The following is a 20,057-nucleotide window of genomic DNA, read 5'->3' as shown; positions in this document are numbered from 1 at the left end:
AGGTTGGTGGCAACAAATAACCACTCCTTTTGTGTGAGAGTGGTATTTTAGCCTTGTTTTACTGAGTAATCAGTTATTGTAATGCTTTGCAAAAGCTACATGCATAATTTCTTCATAGAGAATCCCTTTCTTGTAGGAGTACGTTTTATTAGTGTTTTTATTAGAGCAACAAACATGACGATGGATGCCATCATACTCCCTCTCTCCACCATTTAAAGAACTATTTTGTCATTTTTTGTTATCCACAATTTACATAACCATTTAATTTATTTCACTTTTAGTATGTGGATTCCACATTCCACCAACTCTTTATGCTCACAATTTAATATAAAACTAATACTTCACCTGGGTCCATTCCACTCACTTTCTCCATTTACTTTCTTTTACAAAATTAAATAATTTCTTAAAATTTGTGTCTAGTCAAAAGAGCTCTTAAAATGGTGGACGGAGAGAGTACAATTATCTGTTATCTGGCATGCTTGTTGGTGATGTAATGTCGAGCTTTGATATTTAGAATCAAACACCCTTTTTTCATTTGTGCTAAATTAATACTCCTAAATAATACTCCCTTCGTCCCAACTTAATTGTCACTCATGGAGTGGGCACGAATTTTAAGAAATGTAAAGAAAAGTTGGTTGAAAAAGTTAGTGGAATATGAGACCCACTTTTTTATATTGTTTTAATAATAAAATGGGAGTGGAGTGATTTAGGCCATCCGCATCCGTGTCTCAATACCGTCTCATCCCTTAACTATTCATGGATACCACTGCACTTTTTACCCCATCTCTTAACTAAGAGACAACACATGTATTCATCCATCTCTTAACCATCTCATCCCTTTACTATTCATTCAATTTCATTTTTTATTTTTATTTCCAACAAATTCAATTAATAAAAACACACTTCATTAAATAATAAAAGAAAATTACAATTTAAAATCCTAAAAAAAAAAAAAAAAAAAACACAATTAAAATCTTTAAAAAAAATTAAAAAAGACATAATTTAAAATACTAGAAATTAAAATTGCACTCTTAAATTATAAAAACTACTCCGCCGGCGAATCATCCCCCGAACGCGGTGGCGGTGCACGCAAACTAGGCGGAGGCGGAATACCAAGTTGATTTGCCAGATACTCAATGCCAGGCCTTTCGAATGGCCGAGGCTACACAACCCCAACGCTACAAGTTTAACTTGGAACAATTTCCTACACATGATTTCTCGATTTATATAGTTTATAGTAAAAATGATCCCTGTTTTCATTTGATACAATTTGTATATTATTTAGGCTAAAGTGGAGAGTAAATAAGATTAATCTGAGTTGGTTACTGCAATCGGACTTCTTACTTGATGAATTCCATCACTCCAAACAAAGGAACCGAAACCATACACATTCTCGAAGGCGCCACCGCCATCTGTAACCGTAATATTGAACCTCTGCTTTTCCCCCACCGCGCTGAATCTCAGCACCGCCGGCGAGATCTCCACCGTATAACCCGGCGGCTCACTGATCGTCACCGTGTACGTCGACCTAGCGGGCCCCACATTGGTGACGACTCTCGCCACCTTCATCCGTCCGTCCTCCAAATCATAGATCGCCAGCGACGGATAGTTGAAATGGCTCGCCGAAGGCACGTCGTAGTCGTCGTCGGGGCAGTCAAAGGACGGGTCGAGCCGATTGCCGCTGCTGGCGCAGAGGAAGAGAAGATAGTCTCTGTAAGAGGCATCGTAGACGAGCCCCGGATCGGCGGCCAGGGAAGGCTGGATGTGTCCGGCTCCCGATTCGAAGGGGTTCGAAGGATTCCCTTGCTCATTTGTTATGCTTTCGCCTTGGTTGTTGGTCAGCTTCGCTGTAACAAATCGGACTAGTAAGTGAACCGTTGAAGCTATTGATTATAGTCTCTAATTGGTTGGACTAGTCTAACCAATATTCATGCTTGAATTCAATTGAGCTCATTAGTGATCTATACGATCTGATTTTTAAAACACTAGTTTAACTAAAAAAATACTGTCACAGTTAAAGATTAAAATTTAGTTTGGCACGAATTTTAAGAAATTGTTGGAGTGTGTAATAATTGAAGTAAGATAGTGGTTGTTGGAATGAGTAATAATTGATGTGAGGTAATGGAAAGTGAGACCCTTTTGATTTTTTGTATATTTAGGATTTTATTTTGTTTTATTTTTATAAAAGTAATGGCATTTGAGTGTAAATTTGATAAATAATGAGGTTAAATTTTATGTCCAAATATGATAGATTCTAAATGTGATTCTTAAACTGGGACGGACTTAAATGACAAAATGTGACTCTTAAACTAGGACGGTGAGAGTATTTAAGATTGCTGAGAAATTAATTTAGATACACACATACCAGTTGTGATGAGGGCGGATCTTATGGCGGCGCTACTCCAATTAGGGTGCACCGCCCTAAGAAGTGCGGCGGCAGCAGAAACATGGGGACACGATGTGGATGTCCCAGAAAGGAATTGGTATTTAACGACTCTTTTGTCAGCCGGGACGTTCAACGGAGATGCTGCCTCGCTCCATGCTGCTAGTATGTTGAGTCCCGGAGCAGTAACATCCGGCTGCAGAATTAAATTTTAACTGACCCATCAATATAGCTGAACTAAAACAGAAAAATGACTGACCTTAAGAATATTAGGCTCGACGTGATTGGGGCCTCTAGAGGTGAAGGGAGCCATGAATGGAGTTGGCTTTGTGTCGGATATAGTCTCGATCGGCGTTAACGTGACCGTTGCAGCTTTATCGGACCCGGTGTAGTTATAAACCGTTTGTATTTCGTTAGAGAGAATAGTTGTTGACGGAATCATATAAGACCGGCCTATAACTCCCATTCCTTCGTAGGGGTTTCCGAGCACAGCCGCGGCGCCGCCTGCTTGGGCCACCGCTAGGGTTTCGAAAGTGGCTCCATTCCGGCAGAAGACAGCTTTTCCACTCACGAGATCTGGTGAAAGCGTGCCGCTTATACATAACCTAGTTTTAATGTAAAAGTAACGAAATAAAGTGAAAAATGTATAACTGAAATTTAACAATATTATGCGTGTATATATATTGATCGAACCCATTATTTTCACTTGTTGTGGAGCCTGGAATTTCCACATCTGCTGCATAAACGAGAGGATATGTCCCAGCCACGTCAAATGGAGTGATTGATTGGCCCTGCTTTCATTATTGAAATTTTAACCCCATCATTAGTTTCTGAGTATTCCAAAAGCACATGCAAAACTTCAATTAGTATTAATTCCTATTTAAGAGCACCTCCATCAGCGTGCTTAGGGGTGAGGTTAAGCACGAGCATACGTACATGCTTGACAAGCCGTGCAACTAAATTACTACAAAATGATTACTACTAATAATTTCAATTGCAAAATGCGATCATAGTCATATAAGGTCAAATTTTGCAATTTTGGGACTTTCACGAAGTAAATTTTTATTTTATTTTATTTTATTTTTTAAAAAAACAATTTTTAAATAAGTGGGCTTGACACACTCTTGAATCATTGCTCACATACAATTATGAAAGTGATATTTAGAAATTAAATTCACATTTTAGCTAACTTCAATTAAAATTCCCATTTCAAACATTTATGTGCTCGATCATGATTTTGAGATTTAACTAATTCATCTAAACGATTCACCTTAATAATGGAACTTAACAAGGAATTTCAGCTATTAATCTGAATATATTCGTAATAATTGCTAATATACGAACCTCCAATGCGACGCCGTTTCCAAGCACGACCGGAGACGAAAACAGGCGGTCGATGCTACTCGCGCCAACGGTGATGACCCACGGGGCAACATTCGTCACGGTGGACAGACCCGGGCCGTAGTTCCCGGCGCTGCAAACCACCACAATATTCCGTTTTAAAGCATACAGCGCTCCAATGGCAATCCCATCCATCTCGTATGGAAGGCTAATACTCCTCCCCATCGAAACGCTGAGCACTTGAACGCCGTCGGCGATGGCGTCATCAAAGGCGGCCAACAAGTCGTCGTCGAAGCATCCATTCGCTTCCTCCATGCTTCCCCCGGGAATCGCCCAGCACACTTTGTAGACGGCCAGGCGCACGAGCGGGGCGCCCCCGCTTGCCGTGCCGCTGCCAATGCCCCCAATCGCGGCCGCGTCGGGGACCCTCCTGCCGCCAACAATTGAGGCAGCGTGGGTCCCGTGGCCGGCCACGTCCCTAGGCGATCTGAAGTCGAATTTCGGGTCAACCGGGCCGTAGTTTGCCTCGTACCCTTTTAGGTAGTAGCGGGCCCCTACTATTTTCCTAGTGTAAATGTATATATTACTAAATTAAAACTTCGAAATTTGAATGATAAATCATTATATATTTTTTTTGGTTTATTACCTATTGCAATTAGATGAATTAAATTGGTCACCACTTTGACAAGATCCTTTCCAATATGATGGAATGGGTCCCATATCTGTGTCACTGAAACTCTCTGACTCTGGCCATATTCCTAGAAAATTTTGGTTTCCAAATTATGTTAGTATTATTTTTCACTAAAAGAAGCTAAGGACATTTTGTTATTTAATGGATGACACTAACGTATCTTAATCTTCTGCTTTTTTAAGACTTTTTTTAGGCATCTTTAATTTTGGTTGGATGCAAACCAATAAACTTTTTTTTACGTCTTAAAAAAATAGAAGATTAGACAAAGTTTCCAATTGTGTCCTCAACACACTTTTCTCTGTGTCCAAAATTTTGATCAATTTTCCTAACTGCGTAATCAATTCGATGTCCTTGGAAGATGTGATTTTTTGTAGAGTACAAATCAAGAAAAAACGAATACCGGTGTCGATTACGCCTACAGTGACATTCTGGCCATATCCTGCTTTCTTCAGCAGCTCCTCTCCCTTAGCCATCGAAGCATCCCAGTTAGCCTCGAGCAAGCTAATGAAATCCCACGATCTGGTCGTGTGAAGCCTCGATGGCTGGCTACGGAACACTGAAATCACTCCATCCATCGCTGCCCAGCACAATCAAAATCCAATTCATTCAAATATATACATCGATGCATGAAGCAACATATAGTCACCTGACAAAACATCAGCCTGTTGAGAAGTGAGAAAAGCCGAAAAGCCATTAATCGCGTTCTTATAGCTATAAATAATGGAGGCTGCAGCTTCCTCTCGCGAAGACTTGACAGAGTGCAGATATGAACGGTGTACGTTTTCGATTTCTTCAGGTGTCTTAAGCCCACTATGCTCTCCGAGGTACACTACGTATACCTGGTTTTAACATATTACAACATTTAATCAAATGGAAGAAATCAACAATATGTGTGTGTAAAAGTTGCAAAGAGGTAAAAAAATCAACCTGATGTTGAGCAAACAAAGCCGAGATTCGGAGAAGAAGAAGAAGGGAAAATAAGAACAATGTTGGTTGGTTATGCATTATGCCTGAAATTCTTTGTTTCTGTTACAGTTTGTTTGCTCTGCTTATATAGATTGGTGGCAAAGAATAACCACTCCTTTTGTGTGAGAGTGGCAATTTAGCCTTGTTTTTACTGAGTAATCAGTTATTGAATTGCAGTGCAAAAGCTGCATGCATAATTTCTTCTCAAAGAGAATCCCTTTCTTGTACGTTTAATTAGTTTTTTTGGTAGAGCAACAAACGTGACGATGGCTCAAGGAATTAGCCATTCATAATCACTGTACTTATTATTTTTCTTATTTTAGGTAGATTGCTTATACTATAATTATTGAAGTTGAAATGATATCCGAGGAAAAGTGTTATAGCCTTCACCTATATAACATTAATTGTATGAATCCTTGCTTATTTTGAAACCACTGGCGTTGGTGATGTAATGTTAATCTTTGATTTTTAGAATCGGACATTTCATCTGTGCTAAATTAATACTCTCTTTGTCTCATTAAAAATGAAACGTTTCCCTTTTTTGGTTGTCTCATTAAAAATGAAACGTTTCCTAATATGAAAATAACTCTATCTCTACTTTTTCATCTCTCTTATTTTACTCTCTCTTCATTAACTCACAAAACAACACTACACAAAATCCCGTGCCGATTCCAAATGTTTCATTTTAAGTGGGACGGACACTACAAAAAAAAACAAGCTTTGCCGAGCACCAAGTGCTCGGAAATATAAAGAAAAATGCTCGGAAAAACGTGATATACCGAGCACTTTCCTAGCACCGAGAGTGCTCGGTATTCGCTTCGTCGAAATTTTTATACGAGCACATAAAGTGCTCGGACATCCGAGCACCCGATTGTGCTCGAAAACTGCCGAGCACATAACCAAGTGCTCGTAATATTCCGAGCACTTGTATGAATTTCAGATTTTGGAACATGGCGAGCACACACTCAGGTGCTCGGACATTCGAGCACCCGATTGTGCTCGAAAAATGCCGAGCACATACCCAGGTGCTCGTAATATTCCGAGCAGAATTTCAGATTTTGGAACATGGCGAGCACATACTCAGGTGCTCGAAAAAAGCCAAGCACATACCTAGGTGCTCGGAATTCTGGTTTCTAGAAATATTATTATTTTTCTATATTTTTATTTGATGAATAGTTAATAAATTATTTTAGTTTATTATATTTTTTAAATTAATATTAATTAAATCAATAAAGTAAACAAAACTGAAATTGCATTATATTAAATTGAATTCAATTGTTTTACAGTGAATTGAATTGAAATGCTAAAAATTTAAGAATTTGAATACAAAGGATGTGGACAAGTACTAAGCTTGGGTCAAGAACTAGAATCCAAGCCAGCAGAACCTTGCTATGCATCTTCAATCCGTATCGCTTCAATGTCTCGTAATGCCAGCCAGACGTACACGATGAGGAGGAAGGCATCAGCTACCACGTAATCACCTATGACAAAGAAGCCAACGATGGTGGATTAAGCGCCTATGATAACAAACTATAAGTAGGACATGTAAAAGAGAGACTTTCTCTACACATCTATAGCTCCTAAGCTATATCAGATTCTCTTACAATGATACTTATGGCTAACACTTTTCAGAAAATTAAGTATCTATGCATCAAGATACTTATGGCTAACACTGACATTAAGTATCTATGCATCAAGATACTTAAGGCTAACACTTTTCAGAAAATTAACTGCTCACCTTGGACACCAAGGCTCCAACTTTGTGATATCAAATTTGTACTCCGAGAAAAATCTAATCAAAACTAGAGAGAGAGAGCTCTGTTAGCGCACATGTATCTCAAATCAAGTCCCATGATGAGGAGCTTTCACACAAAACAAACTCAAACAAAAGCAGGTAAAAAGAAATAGTTATGGCAAACTTGCATGGAATGTGATCAAGTGCTACCTTGCTTGTCCATCACTATAAACTGGTTCATAAGGAACCGATGTCTTGTCCTAAGAAGAAACCGGAAAATATTAGGCCCCGTGGTCATGACTGAGAAAAATGCAGTTGAGATTACTGGGTATGACAAAGTCATGCCACACTACCTGGAGATACTTGAAGGTTGTTGCATCAGCAGGGACAATGCCGTTCTTTCCCCAGCTTCAATAACCATGTTGCACAATGTTATGCTGTAATCTATCTTCCATCATTGGAGAAAGACAGTCAGTCAAAGACACATTTAGTGACTTATAAGACAAATTCACCAATTCTGAGTGGTAAACTTACAGTCAAGCTTATAACAGTAGAGCCAACAAATTTAATGGATTTGTATCTTGCACCAGCCACAGATATTTCACCAATAATCTACCCATCCAGTAACGAAGTCATCAAACTCAAGGCGTTGTAACTTGTAACTCTGCATGATGATAATGAATACTATTACTTACTTCTAGACAGAAACACAATATAACCAGCAAAATTTAGAAATAAATTCATCATTCTGAAATATCTAAAACCACACAAATCAACTTAGGGAACAAATGCAATCATCAATTAATTCATCTTCGGTATTGCAATCATCATTTCCAGCATAAGCCCTAAGCAATTTATTAGTATGTTAGAGTAAGCAATACTAAAGATTCAGCAATTTTTACTAATGAGAAGGCAGCTGACAGCAGATTTAGAAAAAAAGAAGAAAATGATAAGCCATAGAACTGGTTCCACATTCCATAAAAGAGTATCTATAATCACAAAACTAGCTCAAATTCATACATTGGATAACAAGACACATTTCACTTACATATGCAGTGAAAATCTTGGGTGATGCTCACTTCAAATGTTGCTCAGATACATAAAAACCCTCACTCTGGCTCCCTGGTCACAATTAAAACAATTCAAAGAAAATAACAAGAGAGTCGTTGCTTATATATTGAGAATGCAGTATAATAGACTTGCTCAGAATAGGAGTTGAGCAAGAAAGAAATTGTGTCTCAGCAAGCAAGAAACATGCATTCAATTTACCATAAGAATAGGAGCTCAAACTTCAAATCAGTACTGGCTATGAATTAAGCTCAAACTTCAAATCTGTTTCCAAAACAATGCTGATCGAATGAATTTACACATGATCCTTAAAGATATTTACACCACAATCTCAAAACTCACTGCTAAAACAAGATAAAAACCTGACAATTGCAATATAACTTCACATCATTCAAAATAGACACACAATCAAGCAGTACTGACTATGAATTAAGCTCAAACTACAAAATCAGGATTGAGCACTTACTGAGATAGTCTCCGAAATTGAATCTGGTATTAGCAGCCCAAGCAGCTTAGTCACAGGAAGTTTTATTGGTGGTGGAGTCAAAGAACCAACCGGTGGTGGAGGTTTTTCTGATCAGGAAAAAACAAGCAAATTAAAACGAATTGAATCCCTAATCTCAGTCTAACCAAATCAATTTTACCGAAAAACTTGGTGTTCGATTGTGTGCGGAGAGCGGCGGCGGCGGAGAAAACTGGAGCGACGGCGGAGCAATGAGAGGGAGCTTGTGGCGGAGTAATTTTTACGCAGTAAGGAGAGAGGCGGTAGAAATTTTGGGATTGCTAACAGAGTGAGAGAGAAGACGGAGAGGGAGAAGTAATTTTGTTAAAAAAAAAAAGGCGGTGAGGTTTTGGAGCCCGCGGTTTTCTTATAATATTGTAATTATACAAATATCTTTTCATATTTTGCCAACCACATACAAGGTGCTAGCAATATTCCAAGCACATGCTCGGGTGCTCGGGTGCTCGGTTGCTCGCTATAAAATTGTTTGTTGACGTTTTCCATACCGAGCACTATATATGTGCTCGGGATACAAAAAAATAGTTAAATAAATTAATTTCTAATAATTTACCATGCATAGAGCTAGCTAGCAAATTAGCACATATAAATATTTTTAAGCAATATCTTGGAAAATTTGCATACATAAATTTATGGATCATTCATCACAAATATTAAAATTTATTTTGAACATGAAATATTAATATTTTACATAATTGTTCCGAGCACTACATATGTGCTTGGAAAACGCCGACCACTATACAAGTGCTCGGAAATCATAAAAAAAATATAATTAATACAAATTATTTATCAAAAAAAATAATATAAAACATGTCAATATTTTTTATTAGTGCATAGAAATATCTCGGAAAATTTATATATAAAAATTTATGGATCATTCACCACACATATTAAAATTTATTTTGAACATGAAATATCAATATTTTTATACAATTGTTCCGAGCACTATATATGTGCTTGGAAAGTCCCGACCACTATATATGTCCTTGGAAAGTGCCGACCACTATATATGTGCTTGGAAAGTGCCGACCACTATATAAGTGCTCGGAAATCATAAAAAAATATAATTAATAATTATTTAAAACATGTCAATATTTTTTATTAGTGCATAAAAATATCTCGGTAAATGTGTATATATAAAAATTTGTGGATCTTTCAAGTCTTTTTTTTTACATACATTGAATAATTATGCAAGTATTTTTTTATACATATATTGAATAATTATACAAGTCTATTTTTGACAAACATTGAACAATTATAAAAAAAATTTGTTTGGTGAGCACATTTATGATGGTAGGTATTTTCCGAGCACTTTACATGTGCTCGCTATATTTAAATAATAAATTAATACTAACCTTTTATATTTGTTTTTTCCGAGCAAGTACATGGTATTCGGCATTTCCCGAGCACAATTATATGGTGCTCGGTATTTCTTAAAAATGTTGGTATTTTCTGTTTAAAATAAATTTTTATTTTTTCATGCACATTTATGGTGAGGGATCCATATGAAAATTTTACAAGGTATTGTATTGCTTTTTAATTTTGATATGTAATAGTATTTATTATGTTTTAAATCCTTGTTGTTGAATAATTAATAATGATTATTTATTATTTGTTTCCGAGCAAGTACATGGTACTCGGTATTTCCCGAGCACGTATATGGTACTCGGCATTTCCCGAGCATAATTATATGGTGCTCGGTATTTCTTAAAAATATTGGTATTTTCTGTTTAAAATAAATTTTTATTTTTTCATGCACATTTATGGTGAGGGATCCATATGAAAATTTTACAAGGTATTGTATTGCTTTTTAATTTTGATATGTAATAGTATTTATTATGTTTTAAATCCTTGTTGTTGAATAATTAATAATGATTATTTATTTATTTGTTTCCGAGCAAGTATATGGTACTCGGTATTTCCCGAGCACTTATATGGTACTCGGCATTTCCCGAGCACAATTATATGGTGCTCGGTATTTCTTAAAAATATTGGTATTTTATGTTTAAAATAAATTTTTATTTTTTCATGCACATTTATGGTGAGGGATCCATATGAAAATTTTACAAGGTATTGTATTGCTTCTTAATTTTGATATGTAATAGTATTTATTATGTTTTAAATCCTTGTTGTTGAATAATTAATAATGATTTTTTATTTATTTTATCCCGAGCAAATACATGGTACTCGGTACTTCCCGAGCACTTATATGGTGCTCGGTATTCCTTAAACATATTGATGTCTTTATTTTAATATATTCTGAGCACATTAACACTCCCGTTTCTGAGATTGCCGAGCACCTTCAATTGTACTCGGTATGTTGCCGAGCAAAGTGGAAGATGCTCGCTAATTTCCGAGCAAAGTTGATGGTGCTCGCTATTTTCCGAGCACATTTATCCGTGCTTGGGAACGGTGCTCGGTAAATAGCCTTTTTTTTGTAGTGGGAGGGAGTACTTATCTTATACTACTCCCTTTGTCCACCAAAAAAATAGACCACATTTGCCATTTTTTGTTGTCCACGAAAAATAGATTAAGTTTAAAAAATGATCCCACATTTGCTACCTAACACAATCAAACACTACTAATAATATGGATCCTACATTCCACTAACACTATTATTTCTCTCTTATTTTTTTTTCTCTCTTACTTTACCAATTCCACGTTAAAATTCTGTACTATTGACAATGTGATCTACTTTTAGTGGACTTATTAAATAATACTTCAATTACTAACTATTAAAAATTAAAATAAGTAAAAGTATTATAGGCAGGTTTCAAATATTTAATTAGTAGTAGTAATAGATAAACAAATATTTCCAAATTTTGTAATACAAGGCCTTTTAGTACTGTTATAGAGTAATGGAGTATGTATATAAATAAAAAAATTAAACCGGCCTACAATGTGAAAAAATAGGCCCAATAGCGCAATCCGCCCAAACCTCTCTCTCACAGCCACATCCACAGCTTTTCATTCAAGCTCAAGCACGCTCAATCTCAGGCATATACCACAACGCAAGCATGAAGCCATGAATTATTCGCAATTATCAATTCGGCAGGTAATTCCTCAATCTCTTCCCCTTTTGCTTCAATTATCGTCTTCACTTATTTGGAACTTTCGTCGAACACCTTCAGGTTGTATGTGCTAAAGTAGATTTTCCAGTACTCAATTTTTCCGTTCGACTATTCAAGGCATCTGCTTACAGTGTTCCTACTCATAAGGTAAGCGAAAGCTAAAACATCATCAAATTAGTAATTTTTTCTGCTGTTTCATGCTTGAATTTCACATTCAAACTGCAAATTTTCACTGTTTAGTCAAAAGCAATAGCTTCTCAGCAACGCTTACGTGGAGACCGAAATGACCAATCTTTGGTTCAATCAAATCCTTCTGAGAAGTGCGTGGTTTCGTTTTTGCTTATTGTTATCTAATTGAGTTAGTTTCTTTCGTATGTTGATGACAAGCATTTATTTAAGCAGCAAATGTTTTGTGTATTGACAACAGGAAGCTTGTTCGGAAGCCGGGAAAAAAGGAGCACCACTTATGGCAAAGGAGAGACCAAACTGGTTCAGGACAAAAAGCAATGAATCTTATTCAAACTGTATGTTAGATTTGCCTCTGAGTTTAAGTTCTTCCCAGATTTTGTTATGATGTGAAATGTTGTAGTGCAATTTTTTTGAATACTCAACATCTAAATGAATCTGTGTGATTTTGATAGATTTATGGACTTCCAAATGAGAAAGAGGCTGTTTATAGCGCCCTTGACGAGTGGATAGCATGGGAGACTGAATTTCCATTAATTGCTGCGGCAAAGGCTATGGTGATCTTAAGGAAGAGGAGTCAGTGGAAAAGAATTATTCAGGTATGATGTTTATGATGACGCATTTAAAAGGATATCCGGTGGTATACTGTTAAAGGACCACCAATGCTTTTTCATAGTTATTTATACTGAATTGTATGTGTTGTAGCGGATTGTGTTAACTATGCTGTTAGGAAGTCAGTTAATGGACATTCTGGAGATGCTTATTCGTCTTATGTGTTTGAAAATGATTCCCTCGGACTACATATTTGGATATGCTAATCACTTATGAAAAGTAGGTTTCAACTCATTTATTTTAAGTCAAGCAGGTGGCCAAGTGGATGTTGAGTAAAGGTCAAGGTGCAACAATGGCGACCTATGACCACCTCCTACTGGCATTTGACATGGATCGAAGGCCAGACGAAGCAAAAACGTTATGGAACATGATTTTACATGCCCACAATCGTTCTATTTCCAAAAGGCTATTTTCCAGGATGATATCCTTATACGACCATCATAATATGCCAAACGATGTTATACAGGTGATTGTTCCTGATTTTCAACCCGTTATAATTATGAGCAAGATTTAGGTTCCTCTTGCTCTTTATGATGATTAATGCTTTTTCCATGGTCAATCTTGTGCTGAGTCTCTTTTCTGGTTATGAAACATCAGGTATTTGCTGACATGGAGGAGTTGGAAGTGAAACCTGATGAGGATACTGTTAGAAGAATTGCACGGGCCTTTGAGGTGTTAGGTCAAGAGGATAATCATAAACAGTTCTTGATGAAATACCAAAGAAAATGGAAATACATTCACTTCAAGGGTGAAAGAGTTCGGGTAAGAACTTGATTCATAGGATGATTCAAATTGGCAAAGCATGGACTCATGGTGTAAAAAGTGGATATGATTTTGAAGGTAAATGTATTGTACGAACATATTTAGATTCTTCATATACTATGTATACTTAGATAGTGTTCTGTTTTTTTGTTGAAATCCCATCAAATATCATGAATTTACTTGTGGCTGGTACATAGCATGAATTCCTTTCCCCCTTATTGTTGATTGCTAATTCTTGCAACAAAGAGGAAACACTGTTTGACTCAAACAATTCTGGGAAGAGTAATAATGTTTCTTCATATTCCTATGTTAAAAGCATTCATGCTCGATACCACACTAGCATAACTTAGAAGGAACTAGGCTACTGAAACGGCCATGGGGCTCCGAACATCGTGGATTCCATCAGACCACATGTACCATCCAAATCCGTATGGTTTCTCCCCTTTGCCTGTAATGCTACCATCTGCTACTTTTACTGTAATGGTGAAATTCCTTTTCTCCCCAACACTATTGAAGTGTAGTATGGGAGGCCATATTTTTACCAAGATCCCAAGTGGAGGTTTCATGCTCACAAAATATACACTCTTGCTGCCTCCCACATTTGTCACTGTTCTTACCAAAGTAACACTGTCACGCAGCCTGGGTATTGCCAGGGTCGGGTAATTTAGGTTTAACGGACCCATTGAATGTTGCGGGCATATGAAGGTATAATCAATCTTAACTCCGATGCTGCATAGGTAGAGGAGATAGTCTGTATAGGAGGCATCATAAACAAGTCCGGGATCTGCTGCTTTTGCTGGTCTGAAATGGCCGCCACCATACTGGAAAGGGTCCGCTGGATTACCGGATGCATCCGTGATCATGCTACCTTGATTGTTTTTCTGCCCGGCTGAAAAATATATTGGTTTCATTGAGAATAAAATAACTATGTGGTGGAGATGGATAAAATTGATGAAGCTCTTACGCACCAGAGGTTATCAGAGCAGATCTTATGGCAGCACTGCTCCAACGGGGGTGCATCGCCTTGAGGAGAGCAGCCGCCCCACCTATATGCGGGCAGGACATGGAAGTTCCCGAGAGAATGTTGTACTTCACCACGCGTTTGTCTGCTTCCAGTTTTGTCGGAGAAGATGCTTCACTCCACGCTGCTAGTATGTTGAGCCCTGGAGCTGTGATGTCTGGCTGTTGAGCAAAATACGTTGTAGAATCATCGGTAGATCAAGTAAAAGATGCTGTAGAATGATGCAGTAAAGGATCCGAAATTACCTTGAGGATCTCGGGCGAAATATCACTAGGGCCTCTGCTGGAGAAAGCAGCCATGAAAGGTGCTGGTTTGATGTCTAAAACAGTCGTGCCCGGTACGATGTAGGCTGTCGGGGCTTTGGAAGAATGGATGTAGTCCATAATCTTGAGACTGTTTTGGTAGTTGACAGCAGTGGCAGGAAGAATATGAGCATCAGCTGCTAATTCATCTCCATTTGCTAAACTGTTTCCTAAAATGAAGCCAATGCCTCCAGCTCTCTTCACCTCCATGCCTTTACCCACTCTTGTCCCATTCCCTCTCAAACACAGTACTATCTTACCCTTTGCCTTCTTGGAAGAGAGGGAACCAGGTAAGCATTGTCTGGAAATTTGAATGGTCTTTAATTTTTGTATGTTATAATCATTAAAACCTTGTTGAAATAGAAAGAAAGAGATGTATAGTTAGTTACCCGGATAGGTTCTTGGGCACGTCCGGGTTGGCTACTTGACCCGCGTAAACTAACGGGTATAGCTTCTTTTGCAACTTATGTGGAGTCACTGTTTGGCCCTTCAGAAAAAAAAATCTTCAGCAAAAGAATTTAATTGTTTAAATAAATGAGTTCGTTAATACCGGTAATTTCATGCCGTTCCCGAGAGCGGCGGGAGATGAGAATATCCGGTCGACGCTGCTGGCAGCGACGGTTATAATCCAGGGAGCCGGGTTGGACAGCGTGGAGGCTGTGGGGCCGGAGTTTCCGGCACTGCACGCGACGACGATGTTTTGTTTAACAGCATGGAGAGCGCCGATGGCTATCCCGTCCTGGTTGAAGGGCAGGGAGTCTTTGGTCCCGATCGAGATGCTCAGCACGTCGACGCCGTCGGCCACGGCGTCGTCGATGGCGGCAAGCATGTCTTCCTCGAAGCAGGTGTTTCCGTCTTCTTTCCCGTGGCCCGGGACCGCCCAACACACTTTGTAGATTGCCAGGCGGGCCAGAGGTGCCCCGCCGGATGCAGTGCCCGAGGCGAAGCCGCCCAGGGCGGAGATGCCGTCGACTCTCCGCCCTGCGGCCGTCGATGACGTGTGTGTCCCATGGCCATCCTTGTCTCGAGGGGAGAGGTAGTCCAACATTCTATTTAGTGGGCCGTAGTATGCTTCGTAGCCCTTAATATAATATCGGGCCCCGATTATTTTCCTATAAAAGAAAATGCGATATTGCAAGTCATTTCAGTCGGCGAAGCCAGGATTTTGAATATGAAAGGATAAAGTTATATTCTATACATAAATTGTGTGGATAAAAATACCATAAAATTTGAAATAATGATTATATAAAGAATTATTGAAATGATTGTCTGATCTAGAACTTGGTATGGCCTCTAATCTTACTCTAATCCAATTACTCAAAACATTGTTAGAATCTAAGGATAAAGTCATAAAGTTATAATTATAATCGCATGTGGGGTCCAGAGTAATAGAAATAGCCAAACTAGAAATAATTTTAGTTGCTACTCGTGCTTTGATTGGTTTGGTATATGAGTGAAAATGCATTCTGAATTTTGGTGGGGTTAAGTTAAACTGTAGAAAAATAGAAGTTCACAAGATTGAATTGGTGATGCTAAAAGCCAAATTTAATTAATACATGCCAGATTAATTTCTTGTTTGATCGAAACAGACGACATTGGAAATTATCGAAACAACAAATTACGACAACTAAGTGCAATAATAGGGCATGCATGTAAGACCACTACAATTCTGCAGAGCCAACTGATTCTTTTATCTATCTTTTTCCTTTTCTTAGATACTTTTTCTTCTTTTTTCTCCTTTTGTTTCTAGGGGGAAAAGTTATTCTTTTGATCTTTGCATAATCGAAATTCGAATAGAAGATGAGAAAAGATTGTTGCTCACTTGTTACAGTTAGATGAGTTGAATTCGTCGCCGGTTTGGCAAATTCCTTTCCACGAGTTAGGTATCGGACCCATCCCTTCATCGTTGAAGCTCTCTGACTCCGGCCATACACCTGATCGACGTGTGACATGCAATCAACACAAACAAGTAATTCGCTAATAAAATTTAGGAAAAATTGCCAAAACAACCATAAAGTTCAGTCAAATTCTGACTTTGAAAATAAGCCGGGAAAAAATTCGATCATCAATATTGTCTATGTTTTTTTAACCAAACAATATTGTTTTCTCTATGAATAGCCGACATCGGTCAACTCATCGGAGACGTTGACATCGCACATGATTTTCCGATTGACATATCAGATACAATTTCAACAAAAAAAAAAATCCGTCATGGGATCATTGCGAACACAACTTCATGGTTATTTCCGGTTGATTTAAAAAGTTGTGGGACGAATCCAAATTTGACCATACTTAGATTAGTTGTTCCGACAATTTGCGCTAAAATCCACATGCAACATGACAAATTAGGAATCTACAAATTTATAATTGAGAAAATTTACCATTATCCAACAAGCCAACAATAACATCTTTTCCATAGCTGGATTTTAGCCATATATCTTCCTTATTCATATTTTCTGAACTCTTCATTGCCTCTTCCACACCTGCAAATTCCCACGACCTCGTCGTATGGATTTCGTATTTTCGTGGATGGCTTCGAAGCACCGACACCACTTCCTCCATCTCTGTCCAATTCAAACCAACATATTGGTTATACTATTACACACACATGCACACACAGAGAGAGTGAGAGATTCTCACTAGATAATTTGGAAGCTTCGAGAGGAGAGAGAAGCGCGGCGAAGCCATTGATGGTGTGCTTGTAACTGTAAATGAGAGAAGATTTTGCAGCTTCCTCAGTTTCCTTGACAGAGAGTAGATATGAATGGTGGTTTTCTTCGATTTGTTGGAGGGTTTTTGCTCCACTGTGCTCACCAAAGTAAACTATATATACCTGTAAATATTTAATCACACATTACAGTTGAATTAATTTGAAAATGTAGTTATAAAAATTAGAGAAGTGATGAACCTGTTTCTCAGTGGTGGAAACCAGAAGAGGAAGAAGAAGGAGAAGGAGAAAAAGTGAGGAATGAAAATTCATCATGTTTAAAGTTGGAAGGCTTGAATATAGAACTGATACAAAGAATATATATATAGGGATGAATGGAATCTATTAGTATATTTTTTTTTGTAAGAAACTTAATAATTGAATAAGACTGTTAAAGTTCAATCAAGCTACTATTTACAATTTTAGATATTTTGACATGATAGTGATATGTTTGTATGCAGGGATGGAGTGGGTCAGTCAATAATTTTGAAAATTTTCAAAAGTATTTTGGTAATAAACCCATTCCTCCTCTCCTTTTTTTGCTATTACTAACATTTTGGTAAGTTCAAGTTAAATTTTGAGGATTGGATTGTCTTCACTTTTTGTGCATAGACAGAACATCCACCAACTGAGATTTATGTCCATCAAAATATGGCAAGTGATCAAGATTAAAAGAAGGGGACCACCAATAAAAGTTTCATATTCGAAAGGTGTGCATATTGGATATTCTTTCTATTGGCATTTTGGATAAAAATATGATGGATTTTGGCCTATCGGACATTGTTTTTAGAGGCTGAAAAAAATAATTTACTATTTTTTTGGAGTTACTTTTAGGTTTTGTTTTATTTTCTTTGAGTGCCTAGGATTTCCTGACCCTATAAACGGCTTCATTGTTTTGAAGTCAGATTTTGATTGATGAGAATATTTTAATTCGGTGATGGCGGTTTTGGAGATTGAGGATCTGAAGAGAGACACTATGACAATGATTTACAGTGGATATCGGAGAAGGAAAGGAGGCGACTCAACTGGTGGAGCAAGAAAAGGGTAGAGTTTTCCCCCATAAGGAAATTATTTACCACTTCGATCCTGTGCTCACACTTTCCCACGGATATTTTAATAAATATTTCATTCGTCCACGATTTAAAATTTCTCACTTTGACTTGGTGAAATTTAAAATATACTATTTGATAAAAATATTAACGCAAAATTTAATCTGACTTTTATAATAGAACGTGAATATAGCGATTTATTGGAGTATATTTGGTTCACTAGGCTAAAATAGAAGAAAAAAAACAGATTAAACTCTAAATGGTAGACGTTACCAAATGACAAAATATGATATTGCTTCATAGAGATAGAATATTAGATAAGTGGAAAAAAAGGGGTTACAATAAATTGATATAACAACATGATGAATAGAAGTCGGAGAGATTATACATGCACATAACAATTAGTTCAAACAATAGTCCATACCTTAACAAGTTAAATACAGCTATAAAACAAAAATAAATATTACTAATATATAGAATATGTAAGTTAATTAATAAAAATGTACTGTGATTTCTCCGGAACTTTCCTTAATACAAACACACAGCTGCCTTAATACAACCATCTTGAAACTTGCCTTAGTTACATGAACTCATTCCAAATCTATAAACTCAATTATATTTATTTTAACTTGTTTCTTACAAAAAATTTAAAATTTCCAAACTACTACTTTGTAGTGAAAATTTGGTAGTTTGGGAGATTTATGCAATTTTGATCGTGAACCTCCAATTTTGTAGTATTCAACAATTTGTAGGAGTGTGGAAGAATCAAAAGCATAAAAACAACACAATTGAATTGAGAATTAATCTACTATCAACGTAAAATGTCACGGTACATGAAAAAGCCCTAATTTTGGAGATGAATGTATTCACATAATTAGGCTCCTAAAATGTGATAGTAATTCTGGTAATCAACTAAAGAAGCCAATTGAGCTTGTTCATCATCACAAAAGGTATCCGTTTCGATCACAAAGTCATGATCTGCTGCGATGAGGTGTTGAAGTGACAATGGTGGGGCTGCATCCATCACAAACTTATCTGGCTCTTCATGAATTGACAATGGAAGGCCACAATTGTTGGGATTTTGTTCAACCTTTTGCTCCAAGGAGTTGAGCAATTGCTCCAATTGGTGGAGTTGCAGACGATCATCGTTGCCGTAAGGCAATCTCCTCTTCACTGCCGGAGAGGGGGCCGCGCGGTTGATGAGAGCCTCGACGGAGGGATGGCCGAACGAGTAGAGTTTGCCGGCAGGAGATTTCACCAGAATAGCGATCTCGACGCCGCACAAGACGGAGAGCTCGGTGGCTTTGCGGAATAGGCCGCCGCGGCGCTTGGAAAAGGCAACTTGAAGACTGCTTTTCTTCTCGATTTTTTTGATTGCAATCTTCCTTTTACCCAGAGTTTTTTTCTGAGGATTTTCCATCGCGATGAAGAATAGAAATTAGAAAGTAAGATGTGTGAATTGTGTTGCGTAAACAAATAACAATTCAATATTTATAGCCGTTTGCTGTAATTAATGAAACTATCCTTCTTACTCTCTTACTTTCCTTCTTTGCGATTACCAAACCGGAATACCTTGCCATACTGAAATAACTAAACTAGATTAAACTATTAATTAGTTAGTTCTCCAAGCTTAATTAACTACT

The 20,057-nt window shown here is 37.5% G+C and overlaps 4 protein-coding genes and 1 long non-coding RNA gene across 8 annotated transcripts; 1 reads left to right on the top strand and 4 right to left on the bottom strand.

The window, feature by feature from the left end:
• Positions 1-1,191: 1,191 nt before the first annotated feature.
• On the bottom strand, positions 1,192-5,515 carry LOC125197529 (subtilisin-like protease SBT5.6). Its single transcript, XM_048096287.2, has 9 exons — positions 5,343-5,515; positions 5,062-5,254; positions 4,816-4,992; positions 4,371-4,482; positions 3,728-4,289; positions 3,077-3,174; positions 2,643-2,988; positions 2,366-2,579; positions 1,192-1,847 (listed from the first exon to the last, which is right to left on the bottom strand). Exons 1-9 carry the CDS (start codon positions 5,418-5,420, stop codon positions 1,309-1,311), a joined length of 2,319 nt encoding a protein of 772 aa, XP_047952244.2. The 5' UTR covers positions 5,421-5,515; the 3' UTR covers positions 1,192-1,308.
• A 1,101-nt stretch (positions 5,516-6,616) lies between these two features.
• LOC125196301 (uncharacterized) lies at positions 6,617-9,015 on the bottom strand. 4 transcript variants are annotated; one of them, XR_016128711.1, is made up of 9 exons: positions 8,829-9,015; positions 8,651-8,757; positions 8,386-8,448; positions 8,165-8,238; positions 7,651-7,780; positions 7,470-7,560; positions 7,327-7,376; positions 7,120-7,173; positions 6,617-6,862 (listed from the first exon to the last, which is right to left on the bottom strand). It is a non-coding gene; the product is annotated as an uncharacterized LOC125196301 (long non-coding RNA). The 4 variants fall into 4 exon arrangements; XR_016128712.1 differs by lacking the exon at positions 8,386-8,448 and having other exon boundaries at positions 7,470-7,564; XR_007171846.2 differs by lacking the exon at positions 8,386-8,448 and having other exon boundaries at positions 7,120-7,183.
• Positions 9,016-11,618: 2,603 nt separating this feature from the next.
• LOC125197416 (Pentatricopeptide repeat (PPR) superfamily protein) lies at positions 11,619-13,527 on the top strand. The gene is made up of 7 exons (XM_048096152.2): positions 11,619-11,759; positions 11,836-11,922; positions 12,016-12,095; positions 12,203-12,299; positions 12,417-12,560; positions 12,827-13,039; positions 13,171-13,527. Exons 1-7 carry the CDS (start codon positions 11,730-11,732, stop codon positions 13,345-13,347), a joined length of 828 nt encoding a protein of 275 aa, XP_047952109.1. The 5' UTR covers positions 11,619-11,729; the 3' UTR covers positions 13,348-13,527.
• Positions 13,528-13,592: 65 nt separating this feature from the next.
• On the bottom strand, positions 13,593-17,693 carry LOC125195405 (subtilisin-like protease SBT5.6). Its single transcript, XM_089057294.1, has 9 exons — positions 17,567-17,693; positions 17,299-17,491; positions 17,040-17,222; positions 16,481-16,592; positions 15,209-15,770; positions 15,048-15,145; positions 14,602-14,959; positions 14,304-14,517; positions 13,593-14,224 (listed from the first exon to the last, which is right to left on the bottom strand). Exons 1-9 carry the CDS (start codon positions 17,639-17,641, stop codon positions 13,692-13,694), a joined length of 2,328 nt encoding a protein of 775 aa, XP_088913420.1. The 5' UTR covers positions 17,642-17,693; the 3' UTR covers positions 13,593-13,691.
• Positions 17,694-19,288: 1,595 nt separating this feature from the next.
• LOC125195404 (agamous-like MADS-box protein AGL61) lies at positions 19,289-19,834 on the bottom strand. Its single transcript, XM_048093554.1, has one exon. It carries the CDS (start codon positions 19,832-19,834, stop codon positions 19,289-19,291), a length of 546 nt encoding a protein of 181 aa, XP_047949511.1.
• Positions 19,835-20,057: the final 223 nt, after the last annotated feature.

Source organism: Salvia hispanica, chromosome 4 (genome assembly GCF_029641045.1).
Source record: "Salvia hispanica isolate PSC_SH4W2 chromosome 4, Shi_PSC_v1, whole genome shotgun sequence".
NCBI classification, from domain to species: Eukaryota; Viridiplantae; Streptophyta; class Magnoliopsida; order Lamiales; family Lamiaceae; genus Salvia; species Salvia hispanica.
Note: the sequence above shows the minus strand (reverse complement) of the source record. Positions and strands in the feature narration are given on the sequence as shown.

Bases quoted from the DNA above. Each gene is read 5' to 3' on its own strand.
- LOC125197529 (XM_048096287.2), bottom strand. From the start codon at position 5,420: ATGCATAACCAACCAACATTGTTCTTATTTTCCCTTCTTCTTCTTCTC. The intron at 3,175-3,727 runs GTTCGTATATTA...TAATGAAAGCAG, and splicing joins GAAACGGCGTCGCATTGGAG to GGCCAATCAATCACTCCATT. The intron at 1,848-2,365 runs GTATGTGTGTAT...GATTTGTTACAG, and splicing joins ATCCGCCCTCATCACAACTG to CGAAGCTGACCAACAACCAA.
- LOC125197416 (XM_048096152.2), top strand. From the start codon at position 11,730: ATGAATTATTCGCAATTATCAATTCGGCAG. The intron at 11,923-12,015 runs GTAAGCGAAAGC...TTCACTGTTTAG, and splicing joins ACAGTGTTCCTACTCATAAG to TCAAAAGCAATAGCTTCTCA. The intron at 12,096-12,202 runs GTGCGTGGTTTC...TATTGACAACAG, and splicing joins CAATCAAATCCTTCTGAGAA to GAAGCTTGTTCGGAAGCCGG.
- LOC125195405 (XM_089057294.1), bottom strand. From the start codon at position 17,641: ATGATGAATTTTCATTCCTCACTTTTTCTCCTTCTCCTTCTTCTTCCT. The intron at 16,593-17,039 runs GTAAATTTTCTC...CACGTCGATCAG, and splicing joins TGTTGGCTTGTTGGATAATG to GTGTATGGCCGGAGTCAGAG. The intron at 15,771-16,480 runs GTGAGCAACAAT...TTTCTTTTATAG, and splicing joins AACTCATCTAACTGTAACAA to GAAAATAATCGGGGCCCGAT.
- LOC125195404 (XM_048093554.1), bottom strand. From the start codon at position 19,834: ATGGAAAATCCTCAGAAAAAAACTCTGGGTAAAAGGAAGATTGCAATC.